Source organism: Neomonachus schauinslandi, chromosome 12, assembly GCF_002201575.2.
Source record: "Neomonachus schauinslandi chromosome 12, ASM220157v2, whole genome shotgun sequence".
Classification (NCBI taxonomy): Eukaryota; Metazoa; Chordata; class Mammalia; order Carnivora; family Phocidae; genus Neomonachus; species Neomonachus schauinslandi.
In genome coordinates, this window is record NC_058414.1 from 93949893 (window position 1) to 93977304 (window position 27412).

The 27412-nt window shown below is 46.6% G+C and overlaps 1 protein-coding gene across 1 annotated transcript; it reads right to left on the reverse strand.

The window, feature by feature from the left end:
• Window positions 1-965: 965 nt before the first annotated feature.
• TRPV5 (transient receptor potential cation channel subfamily V member 5) lies at window positions 966-27320 on the reverse strand. The gene is made up of 15 exons (XM_021692908.1): window positions 27193-27320; window positions 24861-24958; window positions 24586-24708; window positions 23972-24109; window positions 23583-23681; window positions 23284-23459; window positions 22757-22903; window positions 20410-20622; window positions 8204-8290; window positions 8029-8105; window positions 7617-7782; window positions 7352-7418; window positions 5122-5390; window positions 2042-2148; window positions 966-1394 (listed from the first exon to the last, which is right to left on the reverse strand). Exons 1-15 carry the CDS (start codon window positions 27318-27320, stop codon window positions 1091-1093), a joined length of 2199 nt encoding a protein of 732 aa, XP_021548583.1. The 3' UTR covers window positions 966-1090.
• Window positions 27321-27412: the final 92 nt, after the last annotated feature.

The window sequence follows — 27412 nt, forward strand, 5'->3', positions numbered from 1 at the left end:
AAACAACGAACAGTGTGGCAATTTCTCAAAAAATTAAACAATAATTGCTATAAGATCCAGCAATTCCACATCAAGCAATATACCCAAAGGAATTGCAAGCAAGGACTCAAAGAGAACTATATACCAATGTTCATAGCAGTGTTACTTACAATAGCCAGAAGGTGGAAACAACCTGAATGTCCACCAATGGATGAATGAATAAACAAAATGTGGTCTATCCATACAATGAAATATTATTTGGCTTTTAAAAGGAATAAAATTCTGATGCCTGCCACAACATGGATGAATCTTGAAAATATTATGCTAAGTGAAATAAACCATGATTCCACTTCCATGAGGTATCTAGAGTAGGCAAATTCATAGACACGAAGTAGAATATTGGTTATCAGGGGCTGTGCGGAGGTATGGTGGGGACTTCGTGTTTAAGGAGTACAGGAATTCCAGTTTGGGGTGATGAAATTGTCCTATGATGAAGAGCAGTGATGGTGATGCAACAATGTAAGTGGACTTAATGCCACTGAACTGTATCCCTGAAAGTGGTTAAAATAGTAAATTTTATGTTATGTGTATCTTCCCACAATCAAATTATTTAAAAATAAGGCAAGAATAAAGGACATTTCTTCTTGCAGTTTTCTAGTTGGGATTTGGTTGCCAGGAAAGGAGAGTCCTACAGGGGTATAAGAAAAAGGGAGGGGCCACTTCAGTGCCACACCTGGCTCTTCCCACGGTAAGCCTTGTGGAACCAGGCAGGCTTCACAGCTTACTACGGTCTAGGGCTGGCATGAGGCAGAAAGAAAGATGATCCACATGTTGGTCTAGCATCCCTATCTCTTGTCTTTGATGGCCAAGTCCAACTTTCCTTGAAGAGATACCTTCTTTTCTCAAGATGTGGGACTTCCAGGAGCCCAGGAGCTATGTGGGGCAACAGATGCCCGTTGCCCATCTCCAGAAATGCTGATGTGAAGGTGAGACATGGCCTTTAAGAATTATTCTGTTGACCCCCTCCCCACAGTTAACAGGCATGAAAATTAGATACCGTTCCCCATCTAGGCCCACCTGTTTGTCAGGCCAACGGTAACAAGGGTCCTCATCATAAATGATAGATATTGTCCTCTCCATCCCCCTCGCCAAGGTCCAGCCCAAGATTTCCATGTCCCAGGGTGTTACGACGAAGGATCTCCCAGCCCCGGTGACTACTGCTGTGAGATGTGGTCCGGGACAGGGAGGGGGTCAGGGGGGACAGAGAGGCTCTGGCTAGGGTCCCACTTTCAGTCGCAGAAACAGAGGGCTGTTTCTCAGAAAGCTGCTCTTGTCCATCCTCCTTGTCTGAGCCCTTGAAAGCTTCCACGTAGCGAAGCACTCGCAAAGGATTTTGATCATGGTGGTTCTCGACTCTGAGGAGGGCAAAGGGGAATGGACTCAGTTGAGGTGAAGAGAAAAGGAGAGGACAGGGGAAGGAAGGGACCAGAGTCCCAGGATCAAATGAAGGGAAGTGCAGTAGAATGGAGGGTAAAGTGGGATAGAGACCAAAAAGGTAAGCAGTCAGGATTTGGAGAGTAGTGGAGCCTGCGTGTGTGTGTGTGTGTGTGTGTGTGTGTGTGTGTGTAATAGTGAACATGAAAGAGAAAATGGAGAGAGAGGGGAGAGCCATGGTCAGGAGCTGAAGGTAGAGTATGGAGAAGGTTAGCTTCAAGGCAAGAATATACTAGAAATGGGGGTCAGGTAGGAACAAGACTAGAAAAAGTTGGGTAGCCCATGCCCACATCTGAGCATGGACACATACATAGCCTCACACACATTACTGCCCTGTTGTACTCGCAGCCTGGCATCAGCTATTAGTGGTCTTGTCACCCTCCTCATCAGCTCCACCCACCTCCCTTAAACAGGCTAATGCAGTCTTACTTTATAGAGTGATGATGTCTCCTTTGGATCCAATTGGGGATCTCAGGAATGAAAAGATGTGTGATAAATGTGGAACTGGTCATCCCACTCCCATGGCCTCACACTTGTTGGCAGTTTACCCATATACACTGTCACTCACCGCAGGAACCAGCGGTCCCCCAGCCCATACTGGTACCCGCAGATCCCAGAGCGAGGCCACAGGAAGCGAGGCAGCTTCCTCTCCAGCATCACCGTGGTAGCCACCACCTGGGAGGAGTGAAAGGTAGAGGAAACTCAGCAAGAGTCATGAGGTTTCAGGGGACACTGGAGGCCACCGACATAGGGACCAAGAAGTACCTGTCAGATGGGGATACCAGGGATTGGGGAAGATGACAGTCTTTTAGCCATGCCCTAGCCTGTGTCAGGCATCATGCTATCTGCTTTACTCATCATTCATCGTAACCAGGAGAGAGAGAATATTTTATGAGTGTTTTCAATAAAACCGTGACCCCTACATTACTATTCACATTCATAGAAAATGAGTCACTCCAAACTAATTTCATTTGCCTTTTCATAGGAAAGCCATAGACTAGCTATCTTGATTTAAATGAAATGATTAAATAGAATTTCTATGATGGTGGAGATGAAATGATGCCGCTGGTGTTTAGGGAATTTGCAGCAAATTAAATACCCATATCCTACAAAGGAAAAGAGTGGGTTAATGACTGTAAACTTGGCAGGGAAAATTCTAGTGGCACATCACATGTTCTGTCCTTTGACCAGCCCTCATTAATTACTTAGATGAAACATAGAAGACAAGCTTATCAAATATGCCTGTGACACAAAACTGGGAGGGATATGTAATATGTGAGGTGACAGAAGCAATATAAAAATGATTTCACCAGACTGGAATGCTGGTCAAAAACCAATAATGTGAAATTTAAGAGAACCAAATGTAAGGTCCTACACATTTATGTTTAAGACCAAAGTATCTGTGTAAGTACAGGAGAATGGCCAAGGAGCTTCACTAATTAAGTTGCATAATAAAGATGCAGGGGTTCTAGTTGATCATGACCTTGATAAGGGCAAACTGTATATTTGCTAAAAGACCTGGCTCAATTTCAGGTGCCACTTATACTATAGTGTCCCAAGCAAGGAAAGATATGACCCTCTTTATACTGCATTCCTCCAATCCTGTTAGGACCACTCTAGTTTTGAAAGGACCATGATCTTGGTTATTTGAAGGCACTAGCAATCCTTAAAGTAGCCCAATTCCCCATGTCATGTTCTTCCACTCGATTTCTTACTTGCACCAAGTTCCCTCCAACCTCAGGACTTTCAATCATTTGTTCCCTTTTCCTATACAGCCCTTCTCCTTCTTTATCTTGAAAACGACATTTATGTGTCCTATTGTGCCATAAGTCAGCCCTCCCACCTTGTTCTGTTAACAGAACCCCTTTCTCTTAGAGCATTGCCCCTTCATCACTCTGTCCATCAGTTAGAGTAGACTGGACTGCACTCAGGCCTGGCTAATTAGTCCATTCTTCATTAAACTCCATCACCACCATCACCACTCTCCAGTCCTTGGCCTTAACCTCAAATTCAGGGATGCACTTATGGCTCAAACCTGTTGCAGTGAGATGGAACTTAGACTGGGTTCTCAGGGGAAAGATGCTCTTTAAGGGGTTACATGTTGCACAGCATCAGGAAGCACACAGAATACAACAGGAAAGGGGCCATTGGAATTGTGCAATGCAGTACATCTGCTCATTCCTTTGAGAATTTGGAGCTTCTAGAAGACATCTCACCAACATGATGGGAGAGACTGACTTAGGAGAGTCTGGATAGGAGAGCAGAAAAGAGAAACTAATGTCATGTGGGAAATGGAGATACAGGCTCTGGCCAGATATGACTAGAGCTAGTTTAGTTCTTTAAACTTCCCGGTTATGAGGACCGACACATCCTCCTCCCAATGCCTTTTTTATTTAAGTCTATTTGAGTTTGGTTTTCTGTCCCTGTAGCCAAGAGTCCTGACTGATATAACCCCTAACCTTCATCCCTTTCTCTCATTCTTCTTAACTGACTAATTCTTACCCAAGTTTAGGGGCTCATCTTAAATGCTACTCCATCAGGAAAGCATTTCCTTACTTTCCCATCAGACTGCTCTGTTGCATCCTGTTCTTAGCATCCTCTACTTCTCTGTGACACTTTTACTACTGTAATTGTACAGGCTTCTGGGGAGTCCATGGTTTAACGGCAGTCTTCCCAACCAGACTGTAGGCTCCATGAAGACACAGATGGCAACTGTGGTGTTCATGCTGGTGTCCCCATCTCCTAGACGTTTCCCAACACATCACAGGCTCTAAGTAATTATTATTAAGTGAATGGAAAGTCTCAGAGGATAAATGATGGCTGTATTCAAATGTCTGAATGGTGTTCATACAGAAGGGTGTGTCCTGTGTTATATGAGAAGAAAAGGCTGGGGCCACAGAATGGAACTGTAGAAAGATAGGTTTCAGCTGAATGCAACATGGACATGTCTAGTTACAAAAACTTTTGAAATAGGACAAAGCTCTCCTCCTCCTAATCACTATCAGAATCCATATGATAATAAGGCCCTAATCAGCATTGAAGAAGATATTAAATTACCCTTTGACCAATGAATAATTAATCTCTGGGTAGGAGCTCAACTAGAGGACCACTAAAGGTACTTCCAACTCTAAAACTGTATTATCCTCAATGATATAAAGAAAAAAATCAGAGAGAAGCAAATAGAAGATAATGTCCAAATTAAAAACTAGAATATATAGGGACACCTGGTTGGCTCAGTCAGTAAAGCATGAGACACAACTCTTAATCTCAGGGTTGTGAGTTCAAGCCCCATGTTGGGTGTAGAGATTACTTAAAAATAAAAAATCTTTAAAAGATAATTAAATTAAAAAAATAAAAACTAGAATATATAAGAATAAGACAGTTTCTAGTTCTCACTGGACCCAAGGTTGACTATTAGATCTACTTTTCCCCTGTGATCAATATGTCAGCTCTTGGGTATTGAACCTACCCCTATCATACCATTTTACCCTCCTTTTGTCTCCTCCTCTATCCAAATATATACCTTTGTTGAGGTGACAACCCCACTGGATTATTCTGTGATTCTCCTAAGAGAGTCCATAACATATTCTGCTTTGATTTTTCTCTCCATACTCTTCCCCTTAGTAAGACTAACACTAATAAACTCACCTGGGCCCTCCAGAGCTCGTCCCGCTCATGGGCCACCCGCCAGTGTGTGTCACCCATCATGGCGATGAATAGGTTGAGCATAAGCAGTGTGGCGATGATGGTGAAGGCAAAGTAGACAATGCCAAACATGAAGGGCAAGTTCACTTCGTAGTTGGCAGGCCCATCAATGACGGTGAGGAAAAGCTCAAAGGTGCTGAACAGTGCCATGGGATAGTCATAGAATTGCCCCAGATTGGCTGGGTCCTCTGTCTGGAAAATGACATAGAACGCTGCTCCGCCCAGGAAGTGGGCATGGAGATGGGGAAACAGGGAGTTATCACAATAAGTATGGGCCTAGTCATATCTCCACATACTTACACATTTGCAGACACACAGATATGCCCATAAATGTAAATATGTGACTGTATGCATGTAAGTCATATTCTACATGTGGACCTGGCTAACCCTGAGATGTCAAACGACCAAGTTCATCACTCTGGACAGTGGTAATATGTAGCCATTTAGCAAAATGTGTATATAAATTATGTGTGTGTATTATAAATATATATATTTGTGTGTATATATATATATATATACACGCACACATATAAGATGTGAAAAGCAGTTAGGTGACTCGTTACACACACACACAAAATAAGTCACCTAACTGCTTTTCACATCTTAGAAAATAGAATATTTAAAAGATAACTTGTTACAAGAATGCATGGAATCTCCAACAATTTCAAAGAACTAACATATGAAATGACTAAAAGAAAGGCACCTTTAAAAAAAAAAAATCTCAGTGACCTCTAGATAACCATCCATCACTCTGAGATTCCCTGGGTGAGCTTGGACCCTCATGGAGAAAGTTTCCCTGTTCAGTGTGTAGCCTGCTGGATAATACTATGCATCCTGGAACTTTGGTACAGCATTAGAACCTTTAAAAGACTCCTGTCCATATGGGGAACTGAAATATAAACAAAGTGATCTCAAGAATGGAAACAGGGTCTATGACAAAGCATCAAAAAGCAAGTGCAACAACCAAGAAGAGATGGTTTCAGAGATTCTGGGTATAGGACATCTACAGAAAGCTCCTCTGTCATCATGACCTCATTTTGTAATCGGCAAGTCATGATATACGTATACTATCTGCAACATATGCATACTATATAACTATACACACATGTTGTGAGCAGTAATTTATGATGTGTGCAGATGGGGTAGAGAGTGCAAAGAAAGAAAATATAAGGAATACTCCAAATAGGCAGACTACCACAGTTTTACCCATTCATAGCTCAATCTTGGGGCATTTTTTTAGTCTAGTGTGGTGGGAATCCCTGTTAAATGGGAATTCGTAGGACAAGAATAGTGTCCTTTGTACTAAAAGCCATGGTCTTTTAGAGTTGGTGGGGGAGGACTTCAAATACTGCTAGGACATCCCCTTGTCTTACGGATGTTTAGTTGCAGACATTAAAGACTGGATTTGAGTTGCCAATCTTACTGCTCTGCCATCCTCTTAGCACCTTTCCCTAAGAACTTCCTCCTACTCATTCACTGCCCTCACCCTCCCTCTGGCTCTGGCTGTTATTTTCTGACTATGCTCCTCTCTCTACCCTGACGCTCCCACTCTTCCCCACCAGCAGCTTGGGCTGAGACTGAGTCCCTGCTCCCTCTTTCCTCAATCTCTCCTTACAGCTCTTTTTCTTCTGTTTTCCTCTCTGTTTTCCTCTCATTTTCAAACTCTCTAAAATCTTTTTTGATACCTCCTCTTTGAATTCTTTTTCTCCCAACTGCGATCACACATAGGAAAAAAAAAAAAAAGTATGTTTCTGTGTTATTGAATTCTCTCAGTTTCTTCTTCTGAAGTGTAAACATGGAAGAGTTAAATATTGCACTGTCTCTGTTTGCCCACATAGTTTTCTGAGATCTGCAACTGGCCAGTCTTTCCTATTTCATGGCCCTCTCTCTCCAAAGCCTTTCTTCTATCTCTTCTTTAAAGATCTTGCAGAGCGGTTAGTCAACATGAATATTATTGGCCCATAAATTCAGAGCACATGGTCTCCCTTCTAAGCCAACCTGAGTGACTCTGATCCTATGGATATGAGTGTGCTTTTTCTACTGGGGTGTGGAGCTTCAGTTTCTACTGGGGTGTGGAGCAAAACAGAGTACAAATGAGAACTGAGCAAGAGCGAGCCAACTTTCTGAAGAACTGGACCCTATGACCTAGTAGAAGAGGGGATAGTGCTCTTACCTGAGGCAAATCCCAGAATAACCACAGCCATTAGCCAGCAGAAACGCATGAGGTCTCCAAAAATCATCTACAGGAAAGGGAAGGGGAAGGAGGGTGGAGTGACCCTTCTCCACCTGCCTCTCTGCAGCCATCCTGCTAGATTGGAGGCCCCCTAGCTCCATTAGATTCACTCAGAGCAGTGTTTTCCTGTGTGCTCTGACTTCCTCACTCTGTCTGGAAAGGTGCTATGGCTGAAGCCAGAGGAAGCTTTGGGGAAAGCACTGACCTTCTGGATCATGATGCTGAAGGGACCAAGCATCTGGAATCCTCGAGCAAAGTACATAACACTGCACCAGCCCAGCACCAGGGCAATGGACATGGGCACCATCTCCCCGTTCATGTTGGAGAGCCGCATCACCATGGTCACCAGCACCATGCAGGCATAGATGATGCTTGCGGGGGGGGGTGGGGGGAGGTGCAGAGAACAAGCAGTGAGAGAGGAAATACTCTTGGTCCCCTCTAGCATGGTGAAAACTTGGGTAGTACCCCCTCAGGCTTAGTCCTTACACCCAAAACACACATATGAGCCCACTGGAGAGAAATCCCTGGAGTTGAGAGTCAACTGAGGTCTAGGTCCCAGAGAGTAAATGGGAGACCTAGAACAATTCTGGCAAAGACTGAAAGGAAGGGACACTCACATGATGACATGGAATGGTCCCCCGAGGATAGTCTGTCCAAAATATCGAGAAGCACCAACCCTAAGGATGTCTGGGATCTAGGAAGAGGCCAGTAAAACAAAAAGACAATGTAGACTGCAGTTCAGTCTGGGACCCCAGGTGGATGGCCTTGGCTTGGACCCTGATGGTACCTCACCTCTAGGAGCAGGATAATCACAGCCCCTGTGACGGTCACCAACTCCCCCACCAGACGGATTTTGTCCTGCTGAGTCACGTAGGCCTCCTGTGGGGGTAAGTTCAGGGTAAGTACTTTTTGATGGATTAAGAGTCAAATAATTTTCGGGCAAGTGGTCTAAAGCAAGTGAAGTCCATCTCAGATAAAGAAAAGCTCCCATTACCACCATCAGACCTCCTACCCCCCACCATTGTATTTGTTATTGTGGCTAACTCTCTGATCAGGGCATTAGTCTATGTATCCAAGGCTTAATATACATTGTACATGCTAATAATGTGAGCCACCCCCAGTGGATCACTATAATATACATGGTGAGCAGTAATTTATGATGTGTGTACCAAGGGGCTGAGATCACATTTCAGAGCATTGAGTTAAGAAGGTTAAACCAACAGGAAGAGGTATTAGTGGTTTGGGATGGTTTCAACTATGCTGAAAGTCCAGTTTTTCCAATTTCATTGTGGTCCTTGGAAGATAGACTAGACTATAAACATATCACAGAATTCGATTCCAGAACGGACCCAGAGCCAACTAGTTTTAGCAACACCTTCAATAAGCCACTAAATCTCTCTGAGTCTGAGGTTTCTCATCTGTAAAATGGAGACTATAATGCTTTACCTTTCAGTGTTATTGTGGAGATCATATTAGATGATGTATCTGGATATAGTTTAGAAACCAGAAAGCACTATAGATATATTCATTATAGTTTTATTATGATTTGGCAACATAGAAAAGTTCAGAAAAAAGGGTTAGAGACACTGAATTGATTTTAGTTTTGGTAGGGCCCAAAACTTAACTTTAGTTAAGGAAGATCCCTGCCTTATCCCGAGCAGTGGGTATAGAAGATATAGCCCTAAGGTCAAGATAGAAGACCATCCTCCTTATGTGCACGTGATTTCACAGTGAAAGTCTTATACATTACACATATGTAGTGATAGAATTCTACAATAATGATCCTTAACTTCTTTGGGGTTATGAGTCCATTGGAGAGTATCATTAAGACTGTGGACCCTCTTACCAGAGAACTGTGTTCATATATATGTAATCCCCACATGAAGTTGTACAAATAATTTCAACACATTCAAGTACACTTTAGACTTTGAGGAACTCTCTAATCTAAGGTCACCTCTCTGAGTGGTACACCCAAGAAAGGAGTTGAGAGCCCCTGGCACCAATGGGAAAGTTGATGATCTAAGCTAGGAAGGATGTGATCCCTCATTAGGCATAAGGAATGCTAATCATCTCTGCTCTGCTGATAAACTGGAACCTCTAAGCATCCCTCAGCAGGGTACTTTCAGAATGTACTCACTGGTCCAGTGAGAGGCATAGCTTTGAAGTAGGAAGAGATGCTATGTGGTAGGAGGTGATCAATGATATAAAGAAGGTACCCACAAGGAGCCCCATGGTTGCTCAGAAAGTGACAGCTCAGAAGAAGCCAAAGATATAGCCTTTACGGAAGAGTAGGACCAGACTTACCAACAGAGGGTGGAAATGTTTCAGGGAAATCCTATGGGACCAGGAGAGATCAGAAAAAGAGCTGGTGTCTATGTTCCTGGTAAACAATGTGATCTAACAACCTGTGGCTAGACTTCAGTGACTTTGTTGTCGTTGTTTGTTGTTTAAAGAATTGATATTCTCTTGACAAACTGGTCAATTTTATTTTATCATCTAATGGACAATTTCCCTTTTGCCTTGTTTCCAAGGAGGCTCAGAGGCTGTTTGTATGTTTTGTTTTGTTTTGTTTTTGTTTTTGTTTTTGTGCTCTAACTGAATCCCCCCACCTTGGTCCTGAAATTCAATTCATGGACCTTGTTCTTTTTCTTTATTTTAATGTTCTGATAGCATCTCTCTTTATTTGTAAAACATTCCAACTCCTTTTGAGAATCAGGTAGTGAGCAGTAGGATAAATAATAAGTACATTAACTATAGAAACAAAATAACATTAAATATAGAAATAAAATAACTGCATCTGTGCCAAATATGTGTCTGTACAAAAATTCTGAATTCTTTTTTACAAGTTTGTATCTTGGTTAAATTATGTCTGGAAAACTGCCACCAACCTTTCTTTCTTGACTCAACTAAGTAAAGGAACCAAACAAGTTGGCCTTGAGCATTGTGGGGGATCACAGCGCCCCTAGAGGACGGTGGGAGAGTGGCATCGGCTATTCCCTCAGGAGATGAAAAGGTGAAACCCCAACTGATGGAGAAGGTTGGGGACAGTTTTCACCATAATCTTCTTCTGGGGCTTCCCCTCACCACCACCCCTCTGCTTGTTTAACAGATTCCTTTACAAGTAGGAGTTCTGGGGTGCCTGAATGGCTCAGATGGTTAAGAGACGGACTCTTGGTTTCAGCTCAGGTCATGATCTGAGGGTGGGGAGATCAAGCCCCGTTACGGGGGTTCTGTGCTCAGCGGGGAGTCTGCTTGAGATTCTCTTTCCCTCTCCCTCTGTCCCCCACCCCAACCCTGAGTTCTCTTTCTCTCCCTCAAATAAAACAAAAACAAAAACAAACCAAGTAGGAGTTCTGCACAAGTTCCCCAGTGAGTAACAGGTGTCCCAAGCTTTGTCACAGCTCCACCTGGGATCTGACTGCCCTAAAGTAGCTGCCTCCACAACTCTGTCCCCAAAAGTCCTCTCCCCTAAACCAGGCTGCACAGTGCCGCAGTCTCCTGAGGGCTCTCTTCCTCACTGCTGTCCAAGATCACCACACAAGACCCTCATGTAAGGGGTTTTATTTGTCTTTAATTGCTCTCTCTAGAAAGTAAAAGATAATATATATGTGTGAAAGTTGCAATAAAAATAATGGCAACTCATACAACTCAATAGCAAAAAATAACAAACAATCTAATTAAAAACTGGTCGGAGGAACTGAATAAATATTTTTCCAAAGAAGACCTATAATGGAGCATGACATCACCAATCACCAGGGAAATGCTAAATGAAAATGATATATCACCTCACACCTGACAGAATGAATATCATCAAAAAAAACAGGGGATAACAATATTGGTGACGATGTGGAGAAAGCGAACTCTTATGTACTGTAGGAATGCAAACTGGTGCAGCCACTATGGAAAACAGTATGGAGGTTCCTCACAAAATTAAAAATACAACCGCCATATGATCCAGCAATCCTACTTCTGAGCATATACCCAGAAGAAATAAAAACAGGATCTTGAAGAGATATCTGCACTCCCATATTCATTGTAGCACTATTCATAATAGCCAAGATATGGAAACAACCTAAGTGTCCATCACTGGATGAGTGGATAAAGAAAATATGGTATATATATATATACACACATACACACACACACACATATATATACACACACAATAAAATATTATTCAGCCACAGAAAAGAAGGAAATGCTGCCATTTGGGACAACATGGATGGACCTTAAGGGCATTATGTTAAGTAAAATAAGCCCAACAGAGAAAGAAAAATACTGCACACGGTGTCACTTATATGTTGAATCTAAAAAAAAAAAAAAAAAAAGTCAAAATCCTAGAAACAGAGAATAGAAAAGTGGTCGCCAGGGATTGTGGAGTGGAAGAAATAGGGAGAAGTTGGTAAAAAGGTATAAACTTTTAAAGCTATAAGATGAATAAGACCTAAGAACCTAACGTACAACATGACTATAGCTGGTTATTACACTGTATTATATAACTGAAATTTGCTAAGAGAGGGGTGCCTGGATGGCTCAGTCAGTTAAGTGTCCGACTTTGGGTTTTGGCTCAGGTCATGATCTCAAGGTCATGAGATCAAACCCCGCATGGGGCTCTGCCTTTACCGGGGAGTCTGTGTAAGATTCTCTCTCTCCCTCTGCCCCTCCTGCTTGTGCTCTCCATCTCTCTCTAAAATAAATAAATAAATCTTAAAAAAAAAAAGAAATTTGCTAAGAGAGTAGAATTTAATTGCTCTCACCAAAAACTAACAAAGAAGATAAATATGTGAGGTGATGAGTGTGTTAATGAACTAAACAGTAGGAACCCTTTCACACTGTATACATACTCCAAATCACTGCAATGTACACCCTAAGTATCTTGCAATTTTCTTTGTCAATTATACCTCAATAAAATGAAAAAGTAATGGAACTATTGGGCTTTTAAAACACTTTGTTTTTCTTTTGGTTTTAAGGGGAATTCTAATGTTTCACACCGATGTATATAAGGTTGGCTCTCATTTTGGGATAACTCTTTTCAAAGTTGAGATTTTCACGTTTTAAAAATGGACAGGAGCATTGAATTTTGATGAATGATTTATCAAATGTCTATTGAACTGATAACAAGAATTCCCCCTTCATTAACCACCTCTGTGAATTAAACCCTAAACTCAAGCTGGGAATGAGTTTCCTTTGAATTTTTGAGAACTTTATTCTCTGGAGATTGTATTCAAGATTTTCTGTATTGAGAGGCTGAACCACAGGTTTTGGGATTTGTGGTCTTTATGAAAGTGTTTTGGGATCAAGGTTGTGTTTGGCAAAGTAAAGTAGAAGACACTCATTCTCGAGGTCCTGTTCATTCAGTCTCCCAGTTCTCTCTCAAATGTTACCCTTTCCCTCAATTCACAGCACTACTCCCTTAATGCAAACCCATGGCATCTGTCATCCGGTTTACCATGAAGCCATTTCCCTCATTTGCCCCACTCCCCACCATGCTTCTAGACTGGTCTTTCTAAAATGCAAATGTCATCACATGGCTTCTCTGCTCACTACCATTTCTGGTTCCCTGAAGTCTTCAGAATAGAAGTGAAAGGGAGGGGGGTGCCAGTCAGTTAAGCATCGATTCTTGGTTTCAGCTCAGGTCATGATCTCAGGGCTGTGAACTCAAGCCCTATGTGGGGCTCTGTGCTCAGTAGGGAGTCTTCTGGAGATTTTCTCTCTCACTCTGCCCCTCCCCTCACTTGCATGCTCTCTCTCTCTCAAATAAATAACTAAATAACTAAATAAATAAAATCTTTAAAAAAAGGAAATTAAGGGAAGATGGGAATGGGGGTGCTCTCTAGGTCTTTATCATAGCAGAAAGTCCATCGATAATGTCTAAATTTAATCAATGAATAAAGATGGAAGCATATTATTCAGCAGTGTGGAGATAACAACAGGAATGAAAAGCTGAAAGAGGTAAAACTGGTTGCCTCCATGGAATAAGACGTGTGTCAGGAGGGGCCGGCCCCTACACTGCTGCTCTTCAATTATACCTGCCCTCTGATTTTTTTACATCACATGCCTGTATTCTTTTAATTAGAAGGGCCACCGGGAGATGAGGATTAAAAAAAATAAGACCTGGACTACCACACGTGATGTACAGAACACTTGCTGGCCTGGCTCCTCCTCCATGTCCCCATGTTCTGTGTGAGGCTCCAGCCACATTGGACTATTGGGGTCCTTGGGTGTTAAGCCAGGCCTTTGCGTAGACTGTGCCCTTTTCTTAAAATGCCCTCCTCCATCATAGTTCCTGGCTCACCTTAAGGCTTAAGAGTCAGGTAATGGCATATGATCCAGCAATTGCACTACTGGGTATTTACCCCAAAGATACAAAAGTAGGGATCCGAAGGGGTACGTGCACCCCGATGTTTATAGCAGCAATGTCCACAATAGCCAACTGTGGAAAGAGCCAAGATGTCCATCAACAGATGAATGGATAAAGAAGATGTGGTATATATATACAATGGAATATTATGCAGCCATCAAAAGGAATGAGATCTTGCCATTTGCAATGACGTGGATGGAACTGGAGGGTATTATGTTGAGTGAAATAAGTCAAACAGAGAAAGACATGTATCATATGATCTCACTGATATGAGGAATTCTTAATCTCAGGAAACAAACTGAGGGTTGCTGGAGTGGGGGGTGGGGTGGGAAGGATGGGGTGACTGGGTGATAGACACTGGGGAGGGTATGTGCTCTGGTAAGCGCTGTGAATTGTACAAGACTGTTGAATCTCAGATCTGTACCTCTGAAACAAATAATGCAATATATGTTAAGAAAAAAAAAAAGAAGAAGAAGAAGAAGGTAGCGGGAGGGGAAGAATGAAGTGGGGGAAATTGGAGGGGTAGACGAACCATGAGAGACGATGGACTCTGAAAAACAAACAGGGTTCTAGAGGGGAGGGGGGTGGGAGGATGGGTTAGCCTGGTGGTGGGTATTGAGGAGGGCACATTCTGCATGGAGCACTGGGTGTTATGCACAAACAATGAATCATGGAACACTTCATCTAAAACTAATGATGTAATGTATGGGGATTAACATAAGAATAAAAAAAAAAAAAGAGTCAGGTAATGGCATTCCTCCTGGGGCTCCTCTCCTGCCCCTCCACCCCAGCTCAGGGGTTCTCCCATAGGCACCTGGCACCACTCTGCTTACAGACCTCAGCCAGCACACTGTGATTGTCGGGGTACTCCGTGCCTCACCCGTAATCTCAGAGCTCCCTGAGAGCAGGGGCATCTCACCCCTTTTTATCCACAATGCACAGTGCACAGTGTAGCGGAGGCTCCATTGGTTTGAAAGAAGGAAGGAGGGAAAGGAGGGGGTAAGCAGGCAGGGGCAAGCTGAACATGATCTGAGAGTTGCAGAAGGGAGATAAAGAGGGAATCGGGAAGCAGGACTGGGGAAGCCCATCTGGAGGCGAATGGGGAAAAGGTCACAAAGAACTGGGCTTTTCCAGGATTTTGAGATTTGTAGCTCAAGGTCACCTAAGAGGGCCTGGCATTATTAATGCACTGAGAAAATCCTCTACCCGGCTCCTCTAAAAATAAATGTCTTTCATTAATGACTGGAATTCTTTACATCATCATAAGCCCTGGAATTTCAGGAGTTGTCAACAGCCAAATCCCCTGAGGAGGCTGATCATTCATACTTCATGGAGGTGAGCCTAATGACCTTGCTCTCATTTACCAGCTGGCTGAGCTCATAGCCTTGGAGAAAATGCCCAGAAGGGGTGGGCATAGCAGGGTCAGAGTCACCTGCACCACTGCAGAGACAGGCAGGGAGTGTGGGCAACCCAGAGGAAGTGGGAAGACAGCAGAAACAGTGCTCAAATTTCAGTCCTAGACCTTCTTTTCCTCCCCAAGACCCCAGCTGGCAAAGGAATGAAGTTCTCAGAAAGAGTCCTGTTGGCTCGTAATGAGGGGTTACTCTGATCCTCCAGAGTGTGCAGGGGTTCCTAACCAGGGCTGCCCCTCACACTCGGCGTCCCTTGTCCTGACAGCGAGAGATGAGGTATAGCTGGACAAAGTTGAGCTTGTGGCAGGCCCTGGGGGGCCCTCAAAGTCCAGAGACATGAGTTTCTCAGGCAATTGGGCCACTAAGAAAGATGACTGGGATCCAGCACATCACTCTGGAGAAAGAAATGACCTAGCCTGGTAGGGAAAGGTGAAGTTTGGAAGTGAAGCAGACCAAATCCCTGATCCCAGGGCTGCCCTTTCCAGCTGAGTGTCTTTGCCAAAGTACTTAACCCCTCCTGGCCTCAGATTGATCGTCTTTAAAATGGTGATATTTTTTCCTTAATAATTAGGGTATCTATGTGGATTAAATGCTGTAAGGCTTTGTCATCCAAAAAGTGGTCCACAGAATCACAACATCAGCATCCCCCCCGCAGCTAGTTAGAAATCTCGGGTCGCACTGGAGCTTTATTGTCAGAATCTGCATTTGAACCAGCTCCCCCAAGCACTGATAAATGCCTGTAAAGTACAAAAAGCAAGCACTCAGCACATGTTATTTTTACCTACCAGCCTCCCTTCTTCTGTTCATCTCTTTTCCTCTTTAATTTGCTATGCTTATCCCACAATAAAGTGCTTAGGATCCCTGAACAGCATTGTGTAGAGCTGGATGTCAATTGGGTTTTCAAATAGCTGCGGTGCTTTGGGTCATTCAGAGCTTGTGAGGAATAATGACGTGTAAACAAATCAATCCCACTGACCACGACAGGTGGAAGACAATTTTTTTTTTTTTGCACAAAGCAAATATTTAATAAATGATTCTTGAATTATTCAATTTGTTTTCTGCTTTCTTAGTTATTCTTAGGACAGTGTTCTTTCTATTCCTTTTTAAAATTTTAATTCCACTATAGTTAAAATCCAGTGTTAAGTTAGTTTCAGGAGTACAATATAGTGATTCAAAAATCCCATACATCACCTGGTGCTCATCGAGATAAGTAAGTGTACTCTTTATCCCTTTCACCTATTTTACCCACCCCCTCCGATAACTATCTGTTTTCCATCGTTAACAGTGGGGGTTTTTTTGTTTGTCTCTTTTCTTTCCTTTGTTTGTTTTGTTTCTTAAATTCCACATGTGAGTGAAGTCCTATGGTATTTGTCTTTCTCTGACTGACTTCTTTCACTTAGCATTATACTCTCTAGCTCCGTCCATGTCCTTGCAAATGGCAAGATTTCATTCTTTTAAATGAATGGAAATCTAGGAGTCATTCGTGCCACAGTCTGCTCCCTGCCTCCCTGCATCTAATCCATTGTGCTGTAGTGATGCCAAACCCCCGACCCCCAGCCCATCTCTAGGCCAACCCACCATTATTTCTTGCTGCTGAACCATAACAGCCTCTTAACTGGTCTCCCCACATCCACTCTGGTGTCCTCAAATCTGTTCTCCATCTTACAAATTTTTTTTTCTAAATCAAATGTCTTGTTAAGTCCCTCCCCTATTTAAAATCCTTCTGAGCTTCCCATTACCTTTGGCATAGAAAGTAAAATCTTCAAGATGGCCTGCAAGGCCCTTCAGGATTTGAGCAGGGTCTGCCTGGACAACCTCATCTGGCAGCTCCCGCCCAGCCCAGCTCCTGTGCTCTAGCTCTTCTTTCGGTTCTCAGATGTTGGCCAAGTTCTTCCTGCGGCAGGGTTTTTTTGGGTGCATGCTTACTGCCTAGGACTAACTCCCCACCTTTAGCTGGTATATTCCTCGGGGAAGCCGCCTCTGGCTTTTCAGCATGCCTAGGTCCCTATTACAAGCTCTCGTAGCATCCTGTCCTTTTTCTTGTCATACGAAACCATAATGTGATTTGTAACGATCACAGGTTGTGATGAAATATCTATTCATTTACCTAAGGTAAACCAGTCTGTAGACTCCAAAGGGCAGAGATCATGTGTGTTTTGCTCAGACCGTGTTGAATTCCTAATGCCTACAACAATGTCCAGGCTCTATAGGCTCTCTATGATTATTTGCTTAATGAACAAATTAGTGAAATGTTTTTGGGAAAAGGGCAGGAGAGAGATCGAGGAAATCTTCAGGAGACAAAAGAGGAATTTCAACGAGAGAGCATTGCCCTCTTGCTGAACAGCACATCAGGAATCTAAAGGATCAGAGGGATTGACTTAAGACTGGAAAGTTGTAGATGAATAGGTATCAGAAACAAAAGCCAGAAGTTCTCAGCCCTGGCTGAATATTAGGATCACTCAAAGAGTTCTTAAAAAGACCCTTGACAGGGGGCCTCAGCCTCAGACATTCTGATTTATTAGAAACTAGTATGGTTACCAGTTTCCCATCTTGGTTAAAAGCCACCAATCTAGTAAGAGGTAGGATCTGTGCAAGGTCAAACAACTATTTGGTTTCAGAGTTAGGACTAAAACCCAAGCCACCCGACCCCTACACTTGGCGCTTTCCGCTCACCTGGAAACCCAAGAGACCTAGCATTACAGTGCATATCGTTCTGCCTAAACCAAGTAGACATTGAATGGAGGTAGGAAATCAACTCAATTAATAGAGTTCTTAGGAAACTCTGGAAAAGCACAACTTTTATGGCTGAACAATGAGGCACCTTAGAGTGCAGTAACCCCCTAAGATATCTCTAAAACTGGACAGACACACTCACTCCATCCTCATTTCTGTCTGCATTTCTGTCGTTTGCGCCACTGCAATGAACAGACGAGCTTTTCCTCTCGTTTCAACTGTCCTGAGAAGGTGATGCTGGGCTGCTCTCATGGAACCTGGTAACTTCTCTGGATCCCATGAGATCCACAGAGGAAGTCCTTCAGTGACTGAGAGCCCTGTGCATCCAGATTTGTTAGTATAATTGGATAGTAAAGCACTCATTTGTCTAAGATAAAGCTCCATGGGCTAACCAACATGTCAACAATTATATTAATCAAGTCAAGACACTACTGGTGCATTTTCATTTTTCTAAGACTCTCAAGTAATAAAAAGTAGGGGAAAAAAAGGGAGAATTTCCTATTATTTAACAAGCCTGGTACATTGTGAAAGCAGGATCTTTCAGATCATGGTGATAAGTTCAGGAGCCCCTGATATTATCCAGATGGGCTTACTACTGAGTAAGAGGACATAGATATTCCAGAAACTCAGGACAAGGCTCAAGGAGGAACGCCAAACAGTAGGGAGCTTCCACTGGTGGTCCTCGCTACCTGAACCCCTTCCAAAAGCATTCTTAATCTCTGAGCCCCTCCCTCCCACCAGGAAAAGAACATTTGAAAGTTAAGAGTCTCCTATTTGGCCTAAAGTATCTATTATCTAGGTGGAAGACAAAAGGGTAAAGATGGTAAGGGTGGGGGAGGAAAGAAGAGGAAAAAAAAAAAGGAAGGGGAGGTGCTCCCAGCTATAATTATGCTCCACCTAGTCCTGCAGCAAGGGGGAGGGGATCTTCTAAACAGAGACTATCTGGATCAAAGGAACAGGTTAGTCCTGTGCCAAAGAGAAAGGGGGCACATAGAGAAGAGACTCCGAGCAATCAATTGTTTAGCATCACCCAACTCTTAGGCCAGAATGCTATCTACATTCTAAATCCAGAAAATCCCAGGTAAGCTTAAGACAAAGGAGGACTGGGAAAACAACACATCTGAGAAATAGGGCCTGGAAGGTTGGAAAAACCCAGCTGCCCTCAACTCATTCATGTGTATGAGTTTTCCCCATTTCTAGTCCCTCGCCCACCCCACTGGGCCATCTCCTCAATGTCCTTACTTCCCCCTCTGTGGGTTCTATACTGGGGCCAACCTTCATGCCCAGTTTGAGACGCATGGGACACAATCTCCCCCCAGCACACTGGTGCCCACCCAAGGCAGCCCCACCACACTCAGGATCATCCTCCCCAGAGAGCAAATCCGACTCCGTCAGAGACTGGCTCTGGATCCATGAGCACACTATATATATACTGAGAGGCAGTTACAGAAGCAAGAGAGATGGAGTGTCTTGACCTACTCTGGGGTACAGTGAAGCTCTACTCTGTTGCTTCTCTGTGCCTTCCACTAACTTGACTCAGGGTTTTTGCTCCTTGACTGGGCAAGCGGCTTATGTCCTCTTTCTGACCCAAATGATCCTTCTTCCTAGCCTAGGCTCCATCATACCTGTGGCTGGCCCAGCCTGGGTGGAACATAAATCTCCAGTCACCTAGCTCTTACTTGCTTGGAAAAATTCTTCTTCCTCTGTCTTTTGCTGTCTGCCCATGTACATGCACTCAATTTTGGCTATCTCAGGTCACTGGGACAACAAATTTGGTTACCCATGAACGGTAAACCAACCCAGTGCAGCCATACTTGACCACATACACTTGGGAGCACTCACCAGAGTCTACTCATTTGTCACCCACAAAGGAGAGTTTGCTCCCTTCAACAGCAGACTCTCAGAGCTCCTCTACACCTCTACTGAGCCATCCTCACCACCCTGGGTCTCTGAAGGACATACAGAATGGCAAGCCCACAGGCGTCAAAGGAACCTCAAAAATTATTTACTTCCACCAGCTACTTAATCCAGGCATCCTTCTTCAGCAGATCCGACAGGTGGTCAGACAGCAGACACATTATTGCCAACGCCCTCATATTGACAGAGGAGAATACAGGCCAGGAGGGATGTCTGTGTTGCCCTCACAGACCAGAAATGGACTCAGAAATGGACCTGGAGCACAATTTTCCTCCCTTTAGAACAATAGGCTTTGCAAATTACAAGGAAGTTGACAAATGTATGGTGTTCATAATACCAAGCGTTCTTTCAGGGTTAGTGAGAAAAACCACAGCAGCTCCTTGGACAAGTGCACTTTTGCTCATTAGGTCGCCTTTTTTGGTCTCCTATCTCATGCCTGATTTGTGTCTGGGTGATCAGGAGCCTGCAGCTGCTGGAGCTCAGTGCAGAGTGCCTTTCCCGACTTCCCCCTCTGCTCTCCAAGCACCCGCTCCCCCTGCTACCACTCCCTTCCATCCCCTTCCAAGAAGCGTCACCTGCAGTAATTTCTGTTGGAGGACGGTGTTATCCCGGGGGTCTGTGCGGTTGCCCATGCGGAACTTGAGGGGGCGGTAGATGCAGCAGGTGGTGAAGCAGATCATATAGAGCGTGTACAAGGCGCCCAGAATGTAGAAGTACCGCTGCCCGTATTTCTTCCACTTGAAGCTCACCAGCTGCTTCACTGGGGTCTGCTCCAGGATCTGGCGAGCCTGGCATGGAAGGAGAGCATAGATGGGGGTGACCAGTGTAGTGAGGCGTGCAGGATTTCCCACCGGGTCCCAGAAGGCAGGGCACTAACAGCGCCATCATCTTTCATTTGGTTAGCTAGCCATTTCATTTTCAGACAACTAGTAAATTTCCACTCTACGCTGAGCCTCGTGTGAGTGCTGCAGGGGAACTGTCATAGAAGTAAAACAAGGCAGTTGAGCACCAGTGAAGTTCTGAGGGATGAGCGGTAGTTAGTAGAGTGAAGAGAAGGAGCTAGAGAAGATCTTCCCATGAAGTAGCGGCAGTTGCCAAGGCAGGGAGGTGGGAGAGGTCATCTGCAAACGCAAGCTAGGTGTGTCTGGGGACATGAGAGGACCTGTGGGGAGTGGCAGGCAGGAGTTATAAGGGGGTAATATAGATGAGAGGCAGACCAGGGCACATTCTGAATGCCACAGTCAGGAGTTTGAATGATCTTTCCGAATGCAGTGGGGAGCATTGGGGGGCTCAAGCAAGGAAGCAGTCACATTTGCTCTGCAAGTGTCGTGGACGGGAGAGGAGCAATACAGGCACAGAGGGTTGGATGTGGCCATAATCTAAGCCCCCAGGGTGGGCTGGGGCTCTGATGTAAGTACATGGTGAGGGGTTAAGCACAAACAAGAGAGGGGGATGGAGGGGATGAGGCACCTGAGAAAGTAAGAAAAGTCGAATTCAAAGCATAGCTGCAGGAATTAACCATTAGCAAAAAGAATATCTTTTCCAATGAACCCAGAGGGAAGGAGAGGCAGTGGGCAGTTTCTAAGATGTTTGGCAGGTCAGGGCAGGAAGTGGAAGCACCTCCATCCAGAGAGCCTCTGTTTTTGCCTTAATGTGGGAGTCTGGACTTCTGATGGAGCTAAGGGGGAGAGCTGGGAGGGATGTAAGCGGGCCTCGAAATTTTGAGGGAAGGGAAAAGTAGTTGATCAAGGCAAGAATAAAACCTGTTGGAGAACACTGAGAGCTCACTGAAACTGGGGACCCAGGATTTGTGCTGGCACAATTCATGCAGAGGGATTGAGGTTCTTTTTTTTAGATTGATTGACTGATTGATTTGACAGAGTGAGAGAGAGAGCATAAGTAGGGGGAGTGGCAGGCAGAGGGAGAGGTAGAAACAGACTCCTTGCTGAGCAGGGAGCCCGGGGCTGGGCTTGATCCCAGGACTCTGGGATCATGACCTGAGCCGAAGGCAGATGCTTAATGACTGAGACACCCAGAACCCCTTAGAATCTAAGGGGTTCTAATTTCTAAGAAATCCTGCTTGAAGTTTATTTGTTTCCAGGAATATTCTCTGAGCAAAATCATACAAACTGGCCTTTCAAGTTTTCTTCTGTCTGTCACTACTAACAATTGTCTGAGCTTTACGGTCCTAGAAGCGTTCCTAGGATTGTCGTGTCGCAGATAAACAATGGAAATTATATCTTGTCACTATTTTGGAGGTTCCTGAGGGCTCGAAGCATTATCTCCTCTCTACTAGAGTCTTCAACAAATTTCCCTTTCCTGCCTGTAACTCAGTTCAGTACTATCTGAATGGTGTCAGTTTTTCCCCCCACTCTGGAAAGCTCTCTTTTTCTTCTCCTTTCTGGTGATTTCAAACTCCCCCTTGAAGACTCAGCTCAAGCCCTTCCTCTGTGACATCTTCTCTGGCCCATACAGTACAAGTTGCTTGACCTCCATTTTGCTGCCACTGTGCATAATCCAGACCTCTCTGATGGCATATGTTGTACCCATTGCAATTACTAAGGACAGTGACCAGAATTTGAGGAAGCAGACTGACAGGAACTGTGATTTATTTCTGTAGTCTCAGTTCCTCATACAGCAGATGGGACTCAAAAGGTGCTCAGTGTGGAGTGAATGAATGAATGATAGGAAGCGACTTCCATTTGGAGAGGTCTTCAGCTAAAACATTAGTATGACAAAGGTAAGCAGAGGGGCTGTAGATGGGCAGAGGGAAAATGCAGTCAGACTGGACTTTTCTCCCAAGGGTTCTGTTCTCATCCCCAACTATTAAAAGGCAGGGAAGTGTCTGGACCCAGGATCTAAGGAAACGGACAGGCTTTGCTCAGCTACTTGACAGCCCCTGGTCCGCTGTAGCATCTGTACCTCTCGCTTCTTGGAGGAAACCACGAGCTCAAGAAAGGACACATCCTCCCCCCAGGAGTCGATCTCCGTGAGGTCGTAGAGAGTGGACGTCAGCGGTCCGTACGTCCACTGGATGTGCTTCCGCTTCTGCATCAGGTGCTGGAACATCTGGGAGGACACAGCGGGGAGTCGGAGGGTCAGTGGGAGAAGCGGCCGCGGGAACCACGCCACCCAAGAGGGCCGCTGCCCGCTCCTCGGCACTAACGGGCAGTCAGCGATCCCCACGCCTCTGGTGCGTGAACCTCCTTCTGTTTCTGCTTCTCCTTCTTTCCCACAGACCCTCTAAAGATCGGAGAGAAGAGGACAGGCCAAGGGAACAGCACTTCGGGGCACCAGAGCAGAGCTCCAGGAGCGCCGTTCTCCAAGCCCCCGGGCAGGGAGGCTGCGCGGTTAGCGGTGGAGTGCGCGGTAAGGGACGCCGCCCTGTGGGGCGCTCGGGAAGAAGGGTCTTTAGGAGGACGCCGTAGGGCCAGGGCAGCGTCCCTCACCACAGTGTTGCCCTCCACTCCGGCCAGCTTGAAGGGGGTGAGACCCTGGTGATTGGGCACGAGGTCCAGGGACTGCAGGTGGTCCCCGCGCCCGTCGTAGGAGAGCAGCAGGTTGTACATCTGGCAGGCAAAGGTCTTGTTGGGCTGGAGGATGAGGATGTGCAGCACGGTGTTTCCTGCGGGCGGGACGCGGTGTCGCGTGGCCATTGCACCCAAGGCCCCGCCGCTGCCCTGCCCACCCGGGGCCCTGCCCTCACGGCCCCCGGCATCCCGGCTCCCCTCCCGACCCCAGCTCTTACCCAGGGAGTCCTGGGCCCGGATGTCAGCTCCGTGCTCAATGAGCAGCCTCACGATCTCCTCACTGCCCACGCAGGCAGCAAAAGACAAAGGGTGCTCCCCTGTGGACACAGAGGGCGCCGTGGCGTGAGTGCCCGATGGGACGGGCAGTGTCCCTGAGCGACCGCCTCCTTGCCCCCCACGTCTCAGCTCTGGGCTTGGTGACACTTGTCAGCAGAACCGGAGGCAGGAATGGAGCAAGCACCGTGGGGAGAACCGGCTCTGGCCTTAAGCCCTGTAAGGCCTGACCCCTTCCAGCTTTCCCAGGGCCAGAGCCCGCTTCAGCCCCCCTGCCTTTGCTCTTGCCCGCCTCCCCGCGCCCCCTTCCTCCCAGCCCTGGCCCTGCTCCCACCGAAGTAGATGAGGTTGCGGGGGCTGCGGCGGAAAGCTGTGCCTGTAGCTCTTGCAGAGACGCTGGCGCCGTGGGCAAGCAGGGCTCGCACCAAGTTCACGTTCTGGTTCACGATGGCTATGTGCAGTGCAGTCTGACCTGGCCCAGAGACAGCTCTCAGTCACGGGGTGTGGCCCCAGTTCTCCCAGGGACACAGCATCCCACTGGCAGACAGGAGGTCCCTGACAGATCCTGGCATAGATTTCTGCCCTCGGCCCAGCATGGTGGCCTGGGACTGAGGGCGATTAGTCCCATAGGCTGTCCACCTCAGTGTCCCCAACTCTTGACTATTGTGGTAAGTGGTATATGTGATCATTCTAATGTTGCTGTGAGAGAAACAGAGTTTTGTCCTTCAGGGAACATGAGAGGAGTTGAAAGGTAATAAGGAAGGGTAAAGAAAGTCCTGGATGCTAAAGGCCAAGACCAGGACCTCTACATTCCTTCCAACTCAAGGGCAACCTTCCTGAACCTTCTGTCACCCCTTCCCAGCACCCCCTTCAGAGGCCCAGGTTAAGAGGTGACATCAGCCCCTCCCATACCTGTCTCCTCCTTGAATTACTGCGCAGACTCCTCACCTACAAATGGCTCACACAAGGCAGGCTCCTTGACCAGCTCCGGGGCCGCCTCCAGCAGAACCAGGGCCGCTTCAAGGCTGTCGTAGAGTGCTGCGATATGCAGCGCCGTCTCCCCCAAGGCTCCTGGAGCGGGGTAAGACAGGGGTGTCAAGCACTTCCTGGAGCCCCTCGGGGAAGGGGCTCCAGCTGCAGGTACTGTCCACCAGCCCTGCAGAACTCCTCAGTGCCGCAGGCCCTTCCGGCCCTCCTCCCGTCACACTCCAGCTACGTCCCACCTCTCTGCCGGAAGTCACAGTTTCGGTCCAGCAGAAGCTTCTTCAGGACACACAGGTCATTTTCCTTGGCTGCTTGGAGCAGCGGAGACTCTTGGATCCTGGGAGAAGATGAACATGAGTCAGGTGGAGGCAGAATCACAGAGAGGCCAACGGCAGAGAGAGGATCAGAGACGTTCTCTACGTGAAACAGACACGAGTCACACAAGGTGCGCAGTGACACGCTGGAAAGAGTTGTTTGTCGGAATCTAGCTGAGGGTCAGACTGGGATGAGAGCCGGGCTCAGGGCTCCCCCTGTGGCTGCATCATCACCAGCTCTTCCCAGTTGGGGGTGGGGGAGGCGGAGGGTGCTGAAGGCTCAGGTGGGTGGGAGACTCTGTGGGGGGCAGAAGGCCTGAGCTGCTGAGCCAGTGGCCCTGGTGACCCTGACAGGAGGCCATCAGGCCTGGCCTGGCTGAATCCATCTTAGCTGAGTAAATGTTTTCACCCCTGCTCCCAGGCCTGCTGAACCAGCTCTCCTTGGGCAAGGGGAACTTTGAGACACCAGAGGGGCAGAGAGGCAAAAATGGGCCAGTTGTTGGGACTTGGGAGATTTACAAGCTGCCAAAATTCCAGATACCCTCCGGGCTGTTTAGATACATACCCCTGTTGTGAGGGGGGGGGGGGGGGGAGAGTTCTGGCGTGGGGTACAGATGATCTAGTCCTTCTGTGTTTTACCTTGTTCCTGCCTGAGGAGGAGCATAGCCTCGGGCTTCTCTGCAACTGGGAGTGGGAGAAACCCTGTGGAGACATCCAACCTGAGGCACCTCTTGTCAATTAATCTTTGTTTCTCCCCTCCTCGCTGAACCAAACAAGAGATAAAGCTGAAGCCCATCCTGCTGGGCAAGCACGTGGGGGCTCCCAAGGTGAACACAAGGCAGGTGAGGGTCATGAGGGAGAGATGAAAGGCAGACAAACAGACTGACCAGTGCTTCCCATGATGTCCGCAAGGCCCCAGATCCTCTCTTCCCATTGTCCTGTGAGCCAGGGGGAAGAACTTTTTTATTTAAAGAAGCTTTTTATCTTAAAGGTGGAGCTCGAGTCTGTCAGTTAGAAAAGTACTCTCAGGAGGGACCAGCAGAGTAAGGGCCAGCCCCCTCCGCATCTCACCTAGTGGGAGTCCGCCCAGCTCAGGGCAACCAGGGCTAGGGTTCCAGAGTTTCCTCCTCTTCCAAGGGTACTACACACAGCCCTAGCAGCCAGGCCTCTAGCCCACTGCTGTCTGCAGAGGGGAGGTCCAGAACCCAGCTCTTTCTCTAAGACGGCCCTACTCTCACCCAGAAGTTTGGAGGGAGGTAGGGAGGCCAAAGGTTCCCTCACAGGGCGTGGGGTGGGGGTTGGTGAGCAAGCAGGGAGCCTTTCCCAAAGGAGGGCTTAGAGTGTACCCAGGGCCAGCTGCACAATTTGTGAGGCCCAGTGCAAAATGCAAATGCAGGACTCCTTGTTCAAAAATGAAGCATTTCAAGTTGACAACAGCAGCTCATTAAACCAAGGGATCTTGTGCCACCGTAGAGGCCAGCCGCGCATGAAGCCAGCCCTGGCTGGCCCCCAGATTGTTAATGTCTGCTCACCCAATCCCTAGGTAGCTCTCTGATGGGCGACCAGTTCCCCAAATGCTCGGAGGCAGAGGCCCACCTGCAGGATGGGTCCCTGCCCTGGCCACTTCTCCATAAAATGATCTGTCCCCAGGTGTACCAGCCCCACCTGACCTGAAGGCGTCCCAGGGGCAGGCACAGGCCTCATTCAATCTCTGTGTCCTCAGGATAAGGACTGGATACAGTAGACTCTCAATAAAAGGTAGATAAGCTGAGTTTCCCTTATCAGCTGGTCAGCTCCAGATGTAATACAAAGCAGAACTCTCCTCCCCTTTTGCACACAGTCAACTTTCATTCATACTCGTGGGAATTCCTCACTCTTTCTCAAGGCAACAAGTCTTCAAAACCCTGCAGGATCTCATGCCTTCCCCCAGTAACTTGTTCCCCCTCAGCCTGCACGTGCCTCTCTCCACGGTCAGGCTTCCTCAGTCTGGTCCCTTTCTGTCCCCCGCAGCCCTCCGCCACCAGGCGGGCAGGTTAGAGCTGTGGTGTGATTTTGTCCCTGGCTTTGAATCTGCATTGAGTGTCCTCCTGCCCTGCCCATGAAAAGAGGCAGCTGGGGTTTGTAACGAGTGGGCTGGGTACAGCCCGGTGCCTGGCACTGAATGTCAGGTTGCTCCAAGGGGGAGATACACCCGCATGGATCGGAGGGCTCGGAGGTCAGTGAGGGGTGGGATGCAGCATGACTTGGGGCAGCCTACCTCTTCTGTTGCAGCATGTGGGCCTCGTCCACGTGCTGATCCCAGTCCTGCTCTCTGACCAGCCAGGAGGCCAGCAGTTTCTGGAGTTGGACCCAGGGTCCCTCTGCCTTAGGTGGAGGAGCCCCCATATCTTCTCCTTTCGGGCACTGGCAGGTTAGGGAATGTGGTAAAAGGAGCCAGTCTGGGACTCCTCAACTGAGGAGGAGGCGGAGTCTGTTTG

Excerpts from the sequence above, each read along its gene's own strand:
- TRPV5 (XM_021692908.1), bottom strand. The coding sequence starts at position 27,320 with ATGGGGGCTCCTCCACCTAAGGCAGAGGGACCCTGGGTCCAACTCCAG. Across the intron at positions 8,106-8,203 it reads TGATTATCCTGCTCCTAGAG|ATCCCAGACATCCTTAGGGT; the intron begins GTGAGGTACCAT and ends GCCTCTTCCTAG. Across the intron at positions 5,391-7,351 it reads TATTCTGGGATTTGCCTCAG|CGTTCTATGTCATTTTCCAG; the intron begins GTAAGAGCACTA and ends TGGGCGGAGCAG.